The sequence below is a fragment of the Cnephaeus nilssonii genome (genome assembly GCF_951640355.1).
Source record: "Cnephaeus nilssonii genome assembly, chromosome: 11".
Classification (NCBI taxonomy): domain Eukaryota; kingdom Metazoa; phylum Chordata; class Mammalia; order Chiroptera; family Vespertilionidae; genus Cnephaeus; species Cnephaeus nilssonii.
In genome coordinates, this window is record NC_137082.1 from 74,663,655 (window position 1) to 74,682,858 (window position 19,204).

The 19,204-nt window shown below is 46.7% G+C and overlaps 1 protein-coding gene across 5 annotated transcripts in view; it reads left to right on the top strand.

Moving 5' to 3' along the window:
- The window catches only part of FHOD3 (formin homology 2 domain containing 3), a 381,469-nt gene that overhangs the window by 38,161 nt on the left and 324,104 nt on the right, over nucleotides 1–19,204 (top strand). For all 5 annotated transcript variants that reach the window (XM_079783592.1, XM_079783590.1, XM_079783588.1 and 2 more), the window contains exon 2: nucleotides 11,105–11,211. In XM_079783592.1, coding sequence (XP_079639718.1) covers nucleotides 11,105–11,211 — 107 coding nt within the window. The remainder of the gene's footprint in view (nucleotides 1–11,104; nucleotides 11,212–19,204) is intronic.

Genomic DNA, 19,204 nt, shown 5'->3' on the forward strand with positions numbered 1-19,204 from the left:
GGGTGTTCAGTTCACACATGCCAGGTGGATTCTTGGCCCGTTTGTATGTTTTCCTATGATATCAGTCGACCTTCCCCGGGTGGTGGGTGACTCTCCACACACTTGGGCCCCGAGATGGGCTCGCTCAGTGTGAACACTGCGTACAAGTGTGGAGGAGTAGGAAGGAGCTGGTGACTGGGTGAAGAGGGAGAAGTTCCAAAGAGATTCAGACAACCCCAACCTCCACCCACTTCAGGCTTGTGCTCTTGGACCTCAGCCTAACCTGAGACTTATGCCCTCCTCCAGGGGAGCTGCAGTTAGGTATCTTTGGCACCTGTTCTCAGAGTGGACCGCAGACCCCTGCAGCAGATCAGCTGGGGATAGGGTAAATTACCGAAAGTATTAATAACTAGGAATACGTAGGATAAAGAAAGAAAATATGGAATAATAAAAATAGCCAGTTAAACCAAAAGATGATGAGAAAGGAAGGAAAAGGAACTAGAACAAGTAGATCAAATACTATATCAGAAACTACTTTAGATGAACATACCGATTAAATACCTTTATTAAAAAACTAAATTTTCAGATTTAATTAAAAAAAAGCTACATTCTACTTATAAGAGACACATCTTAAATCCATGGGCACCAAATGTTGTCGGTACAAGACTGGAAGAAGATACACCAAGGAGCACTAACCAAAAGAAGTGGTACAAACGTATTAGGAACAGATGACACAATCTCTGAGACCAGACACATTGCTAGAGAAAAGGAAGAACTCTCATAGTGCTGAAGGACTCAGTCCACTAGGGAATATAAATAAACAGACAAATAAATAGTTGACAGAATTAAAAGGAAAAATAGAAAAATGCACAGTTGTAGTGGGATATTAATACACCTCTCTATAGAATAAGCAGATTAAAAGCAGTAAGGACAGCAGTAAGGACTGGCCAGTGTAGCTCAGTTGGTTGGGCATCATCCTGTGCACCAAAAGGTTGCTGGTTCTACTCCTGGTCAAGGTACCTGCCCAGGTTGCAGGATTGATCCTCAGTAGAGGTGTGCAGAAGGCAGCCGGATCAATGTTATGCTCTCACTTGGATGTTTCTCTCTCCCTCTCCCTTTTTTTTCTCTTTCTCTCTCTCTCTCTCTCTCTCTCTCTCTCTCTCTCTCTCTCTCTCAAAAAAATAAAATAAAAAAATAAAAAATCAATAAACGATATTTTATAAAAGCTCAAAAAAAAAAAAAAAGCAGTAAGGACAGAAGAGACTTGAGGTTCCCTTTTAACAAACTCTGAAGCTGTGGAGTACACATTCTTTCCACTGGGTCACAGAATAAGTTTCAAGAAATTTCATAGAATTGATATCACACAGGGTATATTTTCTGGCCATAAATTAAGCTAGAAATGAACAATAAAAAGGTACTAGTAAATTTCCAAATATTTGGAAATTATGCAGTATACTCCTAAATAACCCATGGGTCAAAGAAGAAATTAAGAAGAAATTTCCAGTGAAATTTAGAAACTATTTTGGATGGAAGATAATGAATATATGGCATATCAGATCTTGTGGGCTGCAGTTAAACCCTAGTTAGAGGAAAATTCTAGTCTTAAATGCACCAAATTGAAAAAGAAGAAGATGGAAAATCTTAAAATCTTAGACATTAGAAAAAATACCAGCATATTAATCATAAATAATGTAGAAAGAAAGAAATAATAAAGATAAGAGTAGAAATTAATGAGATAGAAAACAAAATAATGGAAAAGCAATGTAATCAAAAGTTGGTTCTTTCATAAGACTAATAAGTGAATAAAGAACTTATCCTAAACTGTTAGAGAAAGAAATGGGAAAGCACCAATTACCAATATCAGGAATGAAAAGGGGGACACCCCTACATTCTCAAGACACGAAAAGCTAGCTGTTATCTTTGGGCACATCATTGCACTTGTGGGATTTCAACTGCTGTGTTTTTATTCATGCCAAGCCCCCAAATATATTTTCCTATTCAATGTCATTACTTGCTTTAGACATAACATGTAAAAACTAAAAATCCCAATTTTATCCCATCTCCCTGACCCGAATAGCTTTTTGTCTAATGTTTCCCATGTTTGTAAAAGGTACCACTACTTATTAATTTGCTCAAGCAAGAAACCCAAGATTTTGCCTCTCTCTGTTGGATACCTCCATGTTTGATCAATCACCACGTCGTTGTTTGGACCTTTCCTTTCTTCCTCCCCTCTGCTTCTGTGATTGCCCCAGTGACCTTGAGATCGCCCCCCCCCCCCCCCATTCCAGCAATGGCCTCTTCTTTTGCCTTCCCTTTCCGTCCCCACCTTGCAAAGATTGTCCTGCATGCATCTCTCTGCAACCCTTTCACGGCGTCTGGTTGCCCTAGAATTAAGTCTAAAACCTAGGGGGCCCAGAAGGTTCCCCCTCTGCTGCCCTTGACCTTCCTTCAGGCTTTTGCAGTAACTGACTCATTGTCCTCATGTCCCTGAACCTCCACCAGCTGTTGGTGATCTGTCCCATCCACAGCCCTGAGGGCCTGGACCTGGCTGTCACACTCATGGCCCGCTCCCTAGGATGTGGCCCAGTGCCTGGCCCAGAGAACCAGCACAGGAGAGGATCGGTAATTTGAATGAGCGAGCAAGCGAACAATAACGGATCAATAAGAATCCCGAATCTTAGTGCTGACATTATTTTTCAACTTGGCTGAAGTGAAGCAAAATGGGAAAGGTACCTGTAAACATAAGTAAGTATAGTCCAGCCTTTCTCAAGAGAGAAGTTTAATGCATTTTTAGTTATTTATTTAATGATAAAAAGGTCTTTTAAAAGAGTTCAAATATTTACCAGATTATCACACCCCCTCGGTTTAAGCTCTTAATAGGAGAAGGCTGGCCTTTGTCTTTCCTGTAGAACTTGGCAGAAACTTTTGCCTTTGGTGGGTGAGCTGTGCAAGTCTGTTGACTCAAATTAAAATGTAGGGCTTGATTTGGAAACTGCCTAAATCAGTTTTAGGATGTTGGTTCTCTCACTGGGGTTGGTGGCCACTAATAACACAACTCAGTCAAGGTTTCTGAGGAACTGAAATCCAACTGCTTTCAGAATAAATTCAGTGGTATTATTTCATAGCACACGCATGCTGCATCTTTTAAAAATATCCTCACATTTCACCCAAAAACATTTATTAAAGTATCTGCAGTGTATATATTGTTCCAGATGGGCCCACAGGGATTGAAAACGATTAATATTATTTGTTGGGATGAGCCAACAGGACCTATTTTCTTCTGATGTCGTGTAAATTAGTTTCATTTGGTCTTTTTTCTTCAGCAACCCAACCAACTGCTACAGGTATTTTTTGTACATGAAAAATGACTTCTTTATATGAACTGAGTCATTTTTTATTGTGAATGTATTATAGACACAAAGGAATAAGCAGGAAGCGCATATGTAGCTCGCAGGATAATGAAGTGAAGGCTGTGTCCTTGCTACCCATCTTAGGAAATGGCAGAGGGAAGCCATGGCATCTGTGCCCTCAACCTTGTCCCTCTGCGGTGGGCATTATGGGTGTGGGGGCACCAGGGCCCACACATGCTTGATGGTTGAGCCAGGGTTTTGTGTTCTTTAGAACCAGAAGGGACACATGGCATTGCTTGCGGGAAAGTGCTTTCCGAATCTCTTTTGCCTGTCAGTGAGGACCAGTTTCTTGTCTCTGCTGCCTTTAGAAGGAACCAGAAAGTTGAAGGAAGCCACAGGCTTCATAGCTGCCTAGCAACAGAAGCACTGTTTGCGGGGGAAATGGGTGCAGCTCTCTGAGAACAGACCGAGTGGCACCTGCTGACGCCTTTGGGTGCTCTCAGATGAGCCCGAGGTGGGCGCTCAGGGCCTCACAGGGAACCCGGCCCTGGAGCGAGATGAGACCAAGCAGCCCTTCCCTTCTGAGCCGGGAGCAGGGCCGGCTTCGTGGGTGTGTGACCGGTGCCACTGGTCAGAGGGCCCTGTGCTTGCAGTTGCTATCTTGAAAGTCTCCATACTTTGACCTTTGGATGTGCGTGTTGTAAGTGCAGTACAATGAGACGATGAAACACTCTGGGGGCTTAGAGCCACAACTCGCCCCTCCTGACCTCCCTGGGAGGGGCTCCCAGCTGACTGCTTCCCTACTCCCTGCGTTCCAGGCCTTTCCACCCAGCAACCGCTGCTGTCCTTAGTCTGCACATGGGCTTGGGCTCCGGGAGGGCAGGGGCAGGGGCAGTGCCAGGCGTGTCTGCTCTGTGGCATCTGAGGGCTGGGCCTGGTGGTGGCATTCCTGCCTTGAGCTGGCAGTGTCATGGCACACTCAGAGGGCACCTTGGTGGGGTGAGCCTCTCCCCCACCACTGATCCAGGCACCGAGCCCTTCGAGTGTGAAATTGCAATCCCTGCTGGCCACCTGTTCGCTGTGGGTCTTTCCTCAGGGGAAGAGGAGCAGCAACCATACAATATTTCTTACAAGTCTATGGTCTACGGGTGGTCCTTCTGGTTTGGGCCAGTTGGACCGATCTCGGCTGGGCTCTCTGTGTCTGCTGTTGGCTGGAGGGGCACCTGTTGGCTTGCCAAACCGGATGCCTCCTGCAGTGTGTGGCCGTTGGCAGGCTGTCAGGAGGGCAGCGGGAGCGACCAGGCACCCTGGAGGCTGGCTAAGCCTGGCTTCTTCGTGTGCGGGCAGAGGTCCAAGAGCAGCAGGAGGGGACAGCCCGCCTCGGTGAGCAAGTATCGCTCAAGTCTCCGCTCTGTCCCATCGGCTGCCTTGTTGGCCAAAGCGAGACACAGCTTTCAGGAGTCGAGAAAGATCCACGCCTTGATGGAAAGAGCGGCAGGACCCATTGCGAGGGATGTGGGTTCAGGGGCAGGAGGAACCTCTTAAATGACATAAGCAAATGACATTTATTAGAGCTTTTCTTTATTTTCATTTCTTTTACCAATCAGCATATGTTTTCCCACTTCTGAACCATTACCAAAATGAGCTCAAAGGATAGTCCTCGTGTGTGTTTATAGAATGGTTCCGTGTGAGTCTATTTCAGGGTCACAGTGAATTTTATTGCCGAGACTAAGGCCTGCCGTGGACCTGCTGCCAAACCCAGGTAATCATTAAACCTCCCAGTAACAAGCCGCTTCACTGGGTTAGGGAGAGAAGAATATATAAATCCAGACGTGACATCAGCCTTGTTTTAGATACCGCCCCCTCCCCCTGCCCCAGGATGAGGAGTCTGCCCTTTGTTTTTGAATGCAGTGTCTTCTTTGTAGGAACCGTCTAAACCCCAAGCCGACTCTGTGCAACCTCTCTGCAAGGAGAGGGGGCTCTTTCCATGTCCCCAGAGATCAAGAGCCCATTTTCTTTTTTTTTACATATATGTTTATTGATTTCAGAGCGGAAGGGAGAAGGAGAGAGAGAAACATCAATGATGGGAATCACTGACCAGCTGCCTCCTGCACGCCCCCCACTGGAGCCCACAACCCAGGCATGTGCCCTGACCAGAATCGAACCTGGGACCCTTCCGTCTGCAGGCCAACGCTCAATCACTGAGTCAAACCAGCCAGGGCGAGAGCACATTTTCATGGTTCGACCCGGGAGGAGCGGCACAAAATTCCAGGATATGTGCAAGGGTCCCTCCTTGTAGATCTGTGATCGATTCCCTCTAGAGCACCCCGCCCCCCACCGAATCCCAGCCGCTGGTTTACAGCCTGCAACCTGATCCCAAGTCTTCCTGCTCTGCCATGCCACTGCCCCCAAACTTCCCTAACGCCGCACTCTGTAACGGCCCTGTAGGCCCTGTAACGTTATCTTCCCGCCTGGCTCCCGCCGTGTCTTATGTCCTGACGTGCCCGCAGTGTCCTGGCCACTGAGCCTGGAGCCGAGGAAGGAGTGCAGGGGACATGCTGCCAGGGGCTCAGGGTGGACATGAAAATCGTTGGAGTCAGGAAATTCCAGGGCCCTTAAGTCATCCAGGAAGACAGTTGACAGGAGAGGCCAAGGCCAGGGATCAGGTTGCCTCTAAGTGGGAGCTGAGGTTCCCGGACGGACGGAGCTGGTCTGGCAGGAGGTGTCTGAGCCTTCTTCAGTCTGCAGGCCGAGTCTGGGTATTTCCGGCCGAATCTTCATAGTGACCAGCTGGGAGCTGACGTCCCATCACTGCCTCGTCACACTGTTGTACTCGTTTATAACTGCTATTAGGTATCCCCGACAAGACTGAAGAATTCAGTTAGTGTCCCTATCAGTTGGTTTGTAAAAATGATATTTGAAGCGCTCTGGCCTGGAGGCTCAGTTGGTTGGAGCGTCGTCCCGCACACCAAAAGGTTGCTGGTTTGATCCCTGGTCCAGGCATAGATGGAAGGCAACCGATCAATGTTTCTCACATCGATGTTTCTCTTTCTCTCTCTCTCTTTCCCCCCTTCCCTCCTCTCTAAAAAAAATAAAAAAAATCAATAAACATATCCTTGGGTGAGGATTAAAAAAGACCTAAGACCTCTCCCCAGAATATTGACATTGTTTCAATGTGTCAGTCCAGCAAGGAAGCCCTTTCTTCCAGCTCCTTGGCTCATGTGATGGTTTAAATATTAATCTCGCCTATCTCCGGTGTCACGTTGAGGTGGGGTTTGTATCACGGGATCGGGTGGGCAGTGTGCGTCGATTCCTTTGGTGTCTTCTCAGGCAGCCGTGGTGCTGGGACCCCTCTGGTGCCCACGTGTCTGGGCTCCCCAAAGGCTGTGGTGTCTGATCCTGCCCCCTGGCTGTAGCCCTGCCGTGAGGACTCCACACACACACACACACTTCTTGAGGGATCAAAAGGCACATGGTCACATTTTCTGTTTTAGTTGAAGGACTTGTGAGCACAAATGGCTAAACTATTAGGCAGGGGGAGCGGGGTTGTGACAGTGGCTTGGGAAGTAGTGACAGCCTGTCTCCGGAAGGGGGGCCGGGGTGGTTTTGTGGAGGATGCTTGGGTCACAGAGGCTGTGGGTGCTAATTATAGAGGAGGAATAGAACTGAGGGTGAACTTCCACACATGTGGACAGCTGGTTTAAAATGGCTTTTTGTTCTCTTCTGTGTCATTCTTACTCAATAAAATGGTCTTTGAGGGAAGGAAGCATTTATGTGTTCCTTGGTGCCCAGCCTGTGCCTGACATGTAATGTGGTTGAAATTGACCTATGGAAATGGTCATGGCTAATGCTGCCCTGAATGTGAGGAGAATAGGCGGTTCTGCTGTTTCGGGATTCTGCTGTCAGAGGCTGAGAGGTGTGGGGCTTCCTGTTGTGGTCCAGGGCTGGCTGGGAGCGTGGGGGGCCCGGGTGAGTGTTGAGGAAAACCAGATATTCACCTTGGCTGGCTGGGAATAACATCGGAAGGGCCTGTGTGGAGATGATGTGCAAGATAGCCAGAGTTGCCTAAGGGCTGCATCTGCCGTCCACCAGGAATCCCCACTCCCCCTAACTAAGAACAGCATAGGGCTGGGGCGGGGGTCCCCCTGCTGTCTCCACCTTAGGCACCTCAAATTAGCGACCTGGGAGGGCCAGAGAAGGAGTGTGCTGGAGTGGGCCTGGGGGGCTTGAGAGGGCTGATGGGTATTCTCGAGGATTCTGTGAGCCAGCTGTTCAACATAGCTATTATTAAAGATTTAAGGATATGTATGTACAATTAATAAAGTTCTATTAAAAACAAAGATAATAAGGTACAAACTTCCAGTTATAAGCAAGTCACTGGGATGCAATGTACAGGCCGTTGAATATAGTCGGTAACATCGTAATAACTTTGTACGGTGACTGATGGTTACTAGACTGATTGTGGTGATCACATTGTACATTATGTTAATGTTGAATCACTATGTTGTGCACCTGAAACTAATATCAGATTGTATGTCAACTATACTCTCCTAAAAACAACAACAACAAAAAAATAAAGATAGTAATAGCAACTCAAAACATGTCACTTCCTAAATGTTTTATTACATTTTACTGCTCCTCATGCTTTTGAGGTTTCTGACATCTCTTGTATCTGGTAAACGTACCATATACTGGTGAGTTGCTGCACATCTTGTGCAACCTCACGCTTAGTGACTTCACGCTGATGGCTGACATGGGCCGCGGTGGGAGAATTTACACCACATACCCCTGCACAGGCTGCCGCTATCCCCCCTGGGCTCTCGCCGGGCCTGCGTGTGGACTACAGAATGACTCAGACCCCCTCGGGGAGAGGCAGAAACGCTTTACCCCAGCGGTGGGGAACGTCCAACCCGCGGGCTGTATGAGGCCTTCGAAATAATTTGGTCTGGTCCTGCCAAGACTTTAGGGGTGAGTTAATTAAATGTCTGACCAAATATAGCAGGCTAATTTTTAAGTTATTTTGGATTGCCCATGAATGATGTAATAAATACCCAAATGGCCCTTGGCCGAAAAATGGTTCCCCACCCCTGCTCTACCCAAAAGCTTTCTCTGGGCTCACCTGTTTTTAGGGGATGAAGCCCAAGAAATTGTTATGGCCTAAAGGGCTTTCGTCACCCCCACCTTCTAGGCTGTTGATTATATGTGGGATTAAAAATAAGCAAATGTGCGGATACTATCAACACAACAGACCAAGTAGCTTTCTTAGTTAACAACACCTGTAGGAGTTAAAAGCGAGAATGAGCAGCTGTGAGTCCAGCTGTCCACATGGTCCAGTGTGCATGTTAGCAGGTCCAGGGTCTCATGGAATTTTCCACCTGGGAAGGATAAAGTCGGATTTCAGTCCTCAGCAGACCCTGGGCTCAGAGATGCCCCTGCAGGAAACCATTCCTGGCTGCTGGTTCCACAGGTGGGGGGAGCAGTTCCCCGTGTGTTTCCCCAAAACCGTGGGTGCACCCCTGACACCTCAGAACCATGAGTTTGGCCAATTTGATTCCTGGGTTAAATGCCATCTCGGATCAGATGATCTGTCTGTGCCAGTCAAGAATGCTGACCCTCACCAGCATGCCCTTAGAGGAACAGTTCATTATTAGAGAAATCAAACAAGTGAATCAAATAGGATTAACCCCTTTAAACAATTTAACTAGGTGTTTCTTACAAATAACAAAGAACAAATTCCTTTCAATTTGTTGAGGATAACCAGAAACACGAACCTGCTCGGTCTCTAATTGAAAAAACAACTTAAAAAAAACAAACACCTCATCAAACTGTACACTTAAAATCTATGCAATTTAATGTAAATTCTATTTCAATAAAGTTGATTTTACAGAAAAAAAGATCAGCAGCCTCTTCTAAGTGCTCATTCTAGACAAGAAGATAGTCTCAGTTTCTCTTGTTGGGGATCAAGAGACTTATTTCTTGTTTGAAATCTCACTGCAGAAGTATTATCACATGTTTATTTAGAAATTTTAACCTTTTGCACTTGGATGTCGAGTGTGACTTGACACGGTTAGCATCGGTAGCAGGAATTGAGAAAAAAGCGAGTGCAAAGGGTTAAAGTAGCCACATCTTCACCTCTTATTTTTCAGTGTTAGTCTCCTACTATATCATTCTATATAATAAAGAGGTAATATGCAAACGGTCATTACATCGTGACGGTAACGACTGATCAGCAGGAGGGTGGGGCAGCGAGTTACAAACTGCAGAGAGCTACAGGAGGGCGGGGCAGTGAGCTACAGTGTGGCAGAGAGCTACTCGTGCACGGATTCGTGCGCAGGGCCACTGGTTTTGAAATGAGAGCCTAGCTCAGCAAGTAGATGAGTAATAAGAGCCACCCTAAAGACCGAGAAATCAGGCATGCAGTTACACATTTGGGCTTCCTCGTCATGTCAGTTTTCATCTTTGGTAACATAATTTCCCTTTATTTTTATGTGTCTCGATCATTGTAAAAGTCATGTGATGCTGCTGTAACAACCTCAAAATCTTCACGACTCACCGCCACAAAGGCTCGTGTCTTGCTCGTTTTGGTCCAGTGGAGGCGGGGTAGCGAAGGGCTCTGTTCCGTGCAGCGATTCAGGAACCCGGGGCTCTGGTGGTTTCTAGACTTTGGAGTCCTCCGCTGGCCGCTCTGCATCTGGCCGCAGACAAGAGATGAAAAGTGGAAAGTTGTGCAGGGGTGTTGTGGCCAGGGTGCTGGGGGCCTTGTTCACTTTCACTCACATTCCATTGGTCAGTACTCAGTTTCACTGTTGAAAACCAACTATAAGGCTGGGATATGTGGTCTGTGTGTACAGGCGGGAAAGAGAAGGGGGTTGACAAACACAACACTTGGATGCCTTAAGCTATATATTGCAAGATTGATATTTTTAAGTCCTTCGTAGGTCTCAGGCCATAGAAAGGATCAGAACTTAGTGGTTGAGCACATGATCTTGAGTCAAACGGCTGGTATCCAAATCCCAGCTCCGTCATTACCAGATGGGGCATCTCTTAGTTTCACTCTATGCCTCAGTTTTTTCATCTGTAAACTGGGGATAATAATAGAAGTAAGGTCCATGTGAGAACCAAATGAAGCAACATAGGCAAATGCTTAGAATTATGCATGCACATAATTAATAATAGATAAGTATTTGTTAAATACATTAAAAAAACTGAGACTAGTAAGCAGAGACCTCAGGCCCTGTGCGGTATGTTGTAATTTGGGTATGCTGTCATCCAAATAGAGAATGTTTCTTTTAGCTCAGTTGTTTATTGAGCAGCTATTGATTGCAATGTGCCAAGCATGACAGAATCTGAGAAAGCAGGCTTCTCACTGAATCAAAGGAAACAACATGTTTTCCCATCAAATTTGCCTTTGAAACTCTGGGACTCTTAATCCACATTCACACCAGCATTGTGAGCTTGGTTACCACTCCCCACATCCATGGGTCCTCCTGGGCCCCTCAGAGTGCAAAGTGGCACTGGCCCTAAGGGCTCATTCTCCACCCCCATGGACATCCACTGGGCCCTGTCAAGGCCACTCCCTTCATAGGTGTCGTGTCTGTCCACTCGGTATGCAGTCTGCTCCCAGTCTATTCACAGGAACACACTACCTCCAACTGTGCTCTGAACTTCAGAGTAATGCTTGATTAAAAACCCACATGGGACGACATGCAGTGACTGCTCCATGCCGAGTTCCCTCCCGGGAGCCGGCTGGGCTGACCAGGCTCTTTCTCTTGCAGCTCGACGACTGCACGCTGCAGCTCTCCCACAATGGCACCTACCTGGACCTGGAAGCCACCCTGGCAGAGCAGCGGGACGAGCTAGAAGGCTTCCAGGATGACGCTGGGTAAGAGCCACAATTGTCCCTGCTGACTGGTCCTGACCTTCCAAGAAATGGGGGGGAGGAGGGGGGGTGGCGGCCTGAAATATTTTGGAGAAACCTTTGGCTTTCTCTTCACTCGCAGTCACACAAAAAGAAGGGAGATGCAGGTGACACCTGTAGTCACAGCAAACTCTTTTGCATTTTGAGTAACTCATTTTTTTAAAATAAAAGTTTTATTACAGTTGACATTCAATATTATATTAGTTTCAGGTGTACAGCACAGTGGTTAGACATTTATGTAACTTACAAGGTGATCCCCCCATGAGTCTAGTACCTACCTGACACCATCTATTTGAGTAACTCTTCTTGACAAGGCTACTCAGGGGTAGAAGCATTTCTGGTTTGGTTTAATTAAGCACATGGTATTTACATCCTGTTCTCTTAAGCCAAATATAAGTACATTAATATTTTTAAGATTTTAGTGGATTGACAATTGTTGTTTTTTTTAAAATGTTTTTTATTCAGAGAGGAAGGGAGAGGGAAAGAGAGATAGAAACACCAATGATGAGAGAGAATCATTGATTGGCTGCCTCCTGCACGCCCCCCCACTGGGGATTGAGCCTGCAACCTGGGCATGTGCCCTTGACCGGAATCAAACCTGGGACCCTTCAGTCTGCAGGCCGACAGTCTATCCATTGAGCCAAACCGGCTAGGGCCAACAATTGTTTTAAACATTGTTCTTAATGACAACTCACTGGATATTTAGTTTTCTTGCCAGATGCCCTAGTAGATCATGTTATATTATATCATCTTTTGAACTCATTACAGTGGAAAAAACAATTATTATGTTAACTAACAGCAAAACACTTTTAGCCTATCTAGAATTGCTTCATACTTCTGATTGCTTAGTCTGAATAAAGCAACATATATACAAAATCAAAGATGTGTCCAGAAAGTAAAATCTCTGTAGGAATATACTTATACAATCAACCATTCCTATATTTATTAGATTACTAGAGGCCTGGTGCATGAAATTTGTGCACTGGGAGGGGGGTGTCCCTCCGCCTGGCCTGTGCCCTCTTGCAGTCCGGGAGCCCTCGGATGAAGTCCAACTGATGGCTTAGGCCCGCTCCCCCTGGGAAGCGGGCCTAAGCTGTCAGTCAGACATCCTTAGTGCTACTGCAGAGGTGGGAAAGGCGCCTGCCACTGCTGCTGCACTCACCAGCTGTGAGCCCGGCTTCTGGCTGAGCGGCGCTCCCCCTGTGGGAGCACACTGACCACCAGGGGGCAGCTCCTGCATCGAGCGTCTGCCCCCTGGTGGTCAGTGCGCATCATAGCAACTGGTTGTTCCGCCGTTCAGTTGATTTGCATATTAGCCTTTTATTATATAGGATTGAAATAGCCTTCTGTGAGGCCCCCTCCCTGCTTCTCTATCCCTCATCCATCTTGAGCCGCATATATCTCTGATTTTATCACCTTCCTCCTTAGAAAACTTCAGGGGCTCTCTGTTGCTTTCCCAATAATGCCCAGCTATTTTGATCTGGTGGTCAGAGACCTCCCCAACAGTTGTTTAGACATTACCTTGCTTGAGTTAAAAATATATTACTGTCAGATGAATATTTTCAGAGAATACTAAGTTTTCATGAACAGCTCAAGGAAAAAAATGGGAACCTGTTAGTGTTAGTCTCCTACCTGACTCCACTGTGTGCTGATGACTTCCTGGATTTCCCCTGTTTTGTCACAATTTATGATCCATTTCCCCTAATTGTCCCTCTGCTGCTAAAACTCTACGAGGTCAGGACTAGACCTGTCTGACTATCCAGTGCCTAGCATTTTCTCAACACCTATAGGCACTGAGTGAACACTGGTGGCCAGTAAATGAGGGGGTCCCAGGATGGATTCCTGAATGTCATGACCACGAGCACCAAGAAAACCAGGGTCCTTGGTGGGAACCAGTAAGGTTCTGTGAGGAAGCCCTTCCTGTCTCTGGAGTGGTTCCCAGAGCCACACCAACAGTGCTTGGGGAAAGACCTGGAGACTGCCATCGGCTGTGCACACGTGAGGGCTATCATTATTAGTTCACATCAGATTCTACTCATCATCACTTAAAAAATGACTAATATGAGACCGATAGATTTGAGGAAATTCCATTGTCATAGTTTTTACCAAGTACTTGACGATGATATCCCTATCTCTAAGATGTCAGAATTCAGGCGGGGCAACAGTCTAATTGGGTGATTTTATGGCTCATTGATCCAATAGACAGTGTTATGAGTACATCATTGTCAACTTGAAAAATGTTTCTAGAGGTGTTACACTTAACGACCATGTCCTGTATGATTTTCTTCTCTTTTATCAAAAGTTGAATGATGTAGAGATAGCAGCTTAGAAAAAAAAAAGTGTTAATATATTAGACAACAGCATCAAGAATTAAGAGTTGGGGAGAAAAATAACCTTTATGGAGCACCTGCCATGCAAACCACTATACTAGGCACCTTATTCAAGGTATGTTTGTTTAATAGTTCATTCTCTTACCAGCCATGTGGCTGGATTTTATCATCCCCATTTTTTGTTTGAAACAACTAAGGGTCAGACCTTAAATTCCCATATCGGGCTGCAGTGGATGGTGGAGCCAGGTTTGAACATCGGTGTGACCAGTCCCCAAGTCTGTACAGACATGCCTCTTTCTACTGTGCTTGATGGATGCTGCCTCTCTTACAAACTGAAGGCGAGGTCCGTCACCAGCAAAACGATTACAACTCACTTTATTGTGAGACTTGCTTTAGTGCGAGACTCTCATTGCCTTGGTCTGGGACCAAACCCACAGTATCTCCCAGGCTTGTGTACTCCTCCACCATCCCAGGAGCATCTGGGCAAAGGCACTTTAGGTTCTACTGAGGATGTACATTCACACCTTTGGTGACATGAGGATGGTTCATACAAGGACACCTTCAGTCCTCGGTTAAAACACTGGCTGTGGTTGAAACAGCACCAACCCTACAGCAGGGAGGACGCATCTGCTGCTGTCCTCTGGCCCTGGCCTACAGCTCACTCTGTCAACACCAGCATCAGGAGCTGGAGGCTTCTCCCTAAAGAGCCAGGGCCCTGCCGCTAGGTCAGCAGAGTAGATCCTGGCTTCCTTTCTTCCTTTGTTCCCTTCTGAATCATCACCTGGCCTTGGGCCCATGGTCCTTGACCACATCTCTGCACCCTAACAGCATGCGATGCTGGGAAAATGAATGATGGCAAGAAGGCAGGACTGACGGCATGGGCGACTGCAAACAGGGGAAGGTAGCCCTAAAGCTGTTGGGTAGCTGCGCATTTGACAGTTGTGCCACAGCTCACCCCAGAGCAGGCTTTATGGCTTTGAAATAGTCTTCGTTTTTGGTGCCCCACCCCTCATCCTTTGGAATGTACGCAGGATGACCTTCTCTTTGTCCAGAAGAGCGTGAAGAAGCCACACTCTTTACTCTCTCTGGTGGGGAAGCCTCTCTGTCCCTGGCCTGGAGTGCAGAAGACATGCCAGGATTGACTGTCCTGGCACTGCCAGCTCACCCCAGTCACTCCCAGGCTATTGACCACCACTGAGCTCTGGCAGGGCTGGCTGGGAGCAGCCTACAGGCTGAGCCCTCCTGCACAGGTGGGAGGTGTCCGTGCACATCTGCAGTCTCACTTGCCCTGAGCATCCCTCCCAGGTCCTCTCCGGGAAGCGTGGCATTTGGCGAAGTCTGGGTGCCTGCGAAGTCATGTCTCCCACGAATGTGAGTTAAAATACAATTCCTTCCTAGTTAACAATTGCCCCTCATAGGCACGAAGAGGTCAAATGAAATGGCATTCTTCTCTTGATTTCTTTGTGTAAATCATAGCAAAATATCCCCTAATGAGACCATCTGATGGAGACACGGGACCAGCTATGGGAAAATGATGGTGTTTTCCACACAGTGCGCTCGGAGTGAATTTTCCTTGCTGGAGCAGTTTGTTTCTTTGTTCTCGTTCATTGCCCTGCTCTTTTATGCCAGGACTAAAAATTAACTCACCCCTTGTTTAGAATGATCACTCAAGCTGTGGCTAAAGGGAGAAGAGGGGAAAGACCTTCAGAAGTGGAAGGACAAAGCGATTACTCTGCTGCAGAGGGAGCCAGGCCTGGTCAGTGCCTTCCAAGGCTGGGGAAGTTAGTAGCGGAAACAGGAGCCCAGAAGCCGCTAATGATTATGCCTGACCCTGCCATGGTGTGACCTGGTGAGCCCGGATCCCTCCCTGTGTCAGCAGGGATTCCAACAGGGCCTCTGGCATCCGAGGAGAGCATAGTGCAGAGCAGTGTAGCCTAGTGGTCAGGGGCACGGGCCTTGTGCTGAGTCTCGTGGCTGTGTGGCCGGCTGGGTGGGCCCCTTTTAAAGAGCTTTTCCAGGAGCCCCACCAGCAACTTCCACATCCAGTTCACCGAGGACAACTGTGTCATGTGGCCACCCTTGGGGGCCAAGGAGACTGGAGAAGGCAGTTTTTAGGTGGGTACGTTGTCCCCTCAGACAAAATTGGGTTCTCTTGATGAGACAAAAGGGGAAAATGGAAATTGGGTAGTAGCCAGCAGGGTGTGCCTCAGCAAGGAGAGAGAAAATTTCAAAGGAAGGGCAGTTAACACCATGCCCACCACAGAGAAGCCAAGTTGCGAGAGGACCAAGGTCAGGCCAGGGTGTCGAAGGAGGAGATTTAGGGAGAGAGGAAGCAGAGTAGTCGTGGATGGGGGAGAGAATGGAGGAGTGAGAAGGGGAGGCCGCAGGATGGCCCCAGAGCCGGGAGCTGTGAACGCGTTCAACCAAGGTTTCTTTCCCGTTACGGGTACCTGGGGATGAAAGGCTAAAACTTTAAAAACCTTAGAAGAAAATAGGAGCAAGTTTTCATTTCTTGGGTATGACACCAAATGCGTAATATTATTTTCCCACTTTACAGACAAGGAAGCTGGGGCTCAGAGAGGCTCAGTAACTTGTCCAAGATCACACAGCTGGCTTCAGAGTCTATGCTTTTCACCTCTACTGTCTTCTAGGAAAGACCAGAATGCATCTGGAGATGAATGTAGTCGCAACTGGCTCTCTTGAACTTGAAGTTTTTGAGCAAATAATCTTAGCTAACACTATCTTTTTCACTTGCTGATGACTAATTCAAATCCTTCTTCATCTCTTTATCCCTCAGCCAGAACACTGGCTGCATCTCTCCGCTCCAGAAGCTTAGTAAAAGGAAGCTTATTCCCGGGGCAGTTGCTGAGGGGGTCCTAATTTCTGCTTCTGCCACGTGGTCAAATGTGTTTTCTACTCTTGATTGAAATCATAGTTTAGCTCTAATTTGAGTGGAGGAATGTTTGAGGGCATTAATTTTGCTGTTGGTTGCAAGAAAAAGTGATCAAGTCTTTGGCTGCATGCCACTTAATAAATTAATGTATGCACTTGCTCTTATAGCCACAAAAAGACTTCATCTGTTAATATTGTAAAAATATTCTCTTGAGCCTGATAAGTGTGGCTCAGTGGTGGAGCATCGATCTGTGAACTCGGAGGTCACGGTTCGATTCCTGGTCAGGGTATATGCCTGGGTTACGGGCTCGATCCCCAGTAGCAGGCATGTAGGAGGCAGCTGATCAGTGATTCTCTCTCATCATTGATGTTTTTCTCCCTCTCTTTTCCTCTCTGAAATCAATACAAATATATTAAAAATAAATAAATAGAAATATTCTCTTGAGAGACTGGGGCAGAACTAAAACATGGTGTCTGAAAGACTTGCTTACTTGGTTAAACCAGCCCTCGTTACCCCCCCCCCCCGCCCCCCCGGCCCCGGTTCCCACCCCAAGCCATAGGCATGGTTGTAGGAGAAACTTGGTGTATTCTGAGAAGCCAGGAAGTTTTGGAAAGTTCCTTCACCAGCAGCACCCTCACATCCCTGGCATGTGTGCCTTGATTGGAGTTCCCTTGGATTGAGTGTCTATTTTAGATGGTTTTCTTGTCACTTGGGTAGCACTGGCCTTGGGTGTGGGCACCTGATGGGCTGTGGCTGATCTCCAGAGTGGTGATGTTTCCCTGGCAGTGGCTGTGCTGATAGGAATGGAATCTGAGTCTCCCTGGGGAGTTTCAGGTCAAATTAAATTGCTTCTGCCTCAGGGTCACCCTACTGCAAGCAGGCGGACTCAGAAGGAGGGGCAGCTATGAAACGGATACAGCATGTCAATGTCAGGGAGGAAAGGATCACTCAAGTGTTTATGCCGAATCCACTGATTTTTGGAACATGGAAGCTCCATGAAGGCAGATACCAAAGTTTGGGTTAAGGTTCTCTAGAGAAATAGAACCAACAAGCTATCTATCTACCCATCCATCTAGTCTAATCTTTTAATCTAATCCATCTGGTCTACCGAGTATATCTAGGGAGATTTACTTGAAGTAATTGGCTCACTCCATTGTGGTGACTGGCAAGTCTGAAATCTGTAGAGTGGGCCAGTGGGGTGGAAATTCAGGTAAGAACTGATATTGTAGTTTTTTTTTTAATAAAATATATTTTATTGATTTTTTACAGAGAGGAAGGGAGAGGGATAGAAAGCTAGAAACATCGATGAGAGAGAAACATCGACCAGCTGCCTCCTGCACACCCCCTACCGGGAATGTGCCCGCTACCAAGGTACATGCCCTTGACTGGAATCGAACCTGGGACCTTTCAGTCCGCAAGCTGACGCTCTATCCACTGAGCCAAACCGGTTTTGGCTTATATTGTAGTCTTGAGTCCAAAACCTGCAGGTCAGGCAGGATCTCCAGGTTGCTGCTGCCTTGAGGCAGAGCGTGCATCGTGCATCTCATATAGGGTGGAATGAGGGAGTGGATGAAGGAACACCCATCAGGGAGGTGATGGGCACACAGGCTCTGGGTTGAATCTGAGCTCTGTCACTTGCTAGCTGTGTGACTTCAGCTATGTTGCTTAGCCCTTCTGGGCCTCAATTTCCTCATTTTAAAAATGGCAATAATGTTACCTATTTTATAGGAATTTTTTGAAGATCAAATCTGTATAGAGTACTTAGACTCTTGTCCGGCACGCGATAAGCATTCCATGAAGGTTAACAACTGTTATGAATAGTACTTTCCAAACCCAAACTGACATAGTATCCCACTGGGGGCAGGGGGAAATCTACCCATGATTATTTAATTTTCCTTTGAAAGTTTTAGCCATGAAACAGAAGACAAGGGCATACTTCCTACAAAAAGCCTGGGGATAAAGTGATTATTTTTAATAGATGACATGATTATGCCCATAAAAGAATTGGCCCAAGGATTTTTAGAATTAATAACAGCAGCGAGATGGCCACGTACAAAGGAAATGCATGAAAATCAACTTTCCTCTAATAGTAGTATATCAGCATTAATCAAATTTAAAGGCATTTTATGATGGGTGCCCTTTATACATTGACATTTGATATATATAAATAAAACATTAAACTTTCTGTAATCTCTGAAGTCTTAGGAGAAACCTTATTTGGTCCTGTAATTTGGTTTGGCAACATTTTCTTAGATTTTCGCATTTTAATTTTTATGTGTGTCCTCTTTAATAGATTTTAGCATTGAGGTTAAACCACTAAAAAAAGTGGAGAAGGTTGTATAGTGAGGTAGCTGTACAGAAAAAGGCAGGATGTGGCTGGTGACTGGAGCCAGACACTCTGCCTTCAGGCCTGATTCAATTTCCACCAGCCCTCTGACTTTATGGAGGTTACGTCATTTCTGTAGGCTTTGCTTTCCTCGTCTGTAAAATGGGCACAATGATGGTACCCACATCAAAGACGGGAGAAAATGGAGGTGGGTGAGGGAGGGCTGGGAGATGAATGACACCTTCTGGGGACCAGCCTGCACTCACCGCCACTTGTCTCTGCCTTGGCCGGCTCCCTCCTCTGCCAGTAACTCCTGGGATTTGACGCCTCAGCCCCTTAGGTGGCTTCCATAGACCTTGGCTCTATTCTGAGAATTTCCACAGTGATTCCTCCCATCACAGGGTTTTG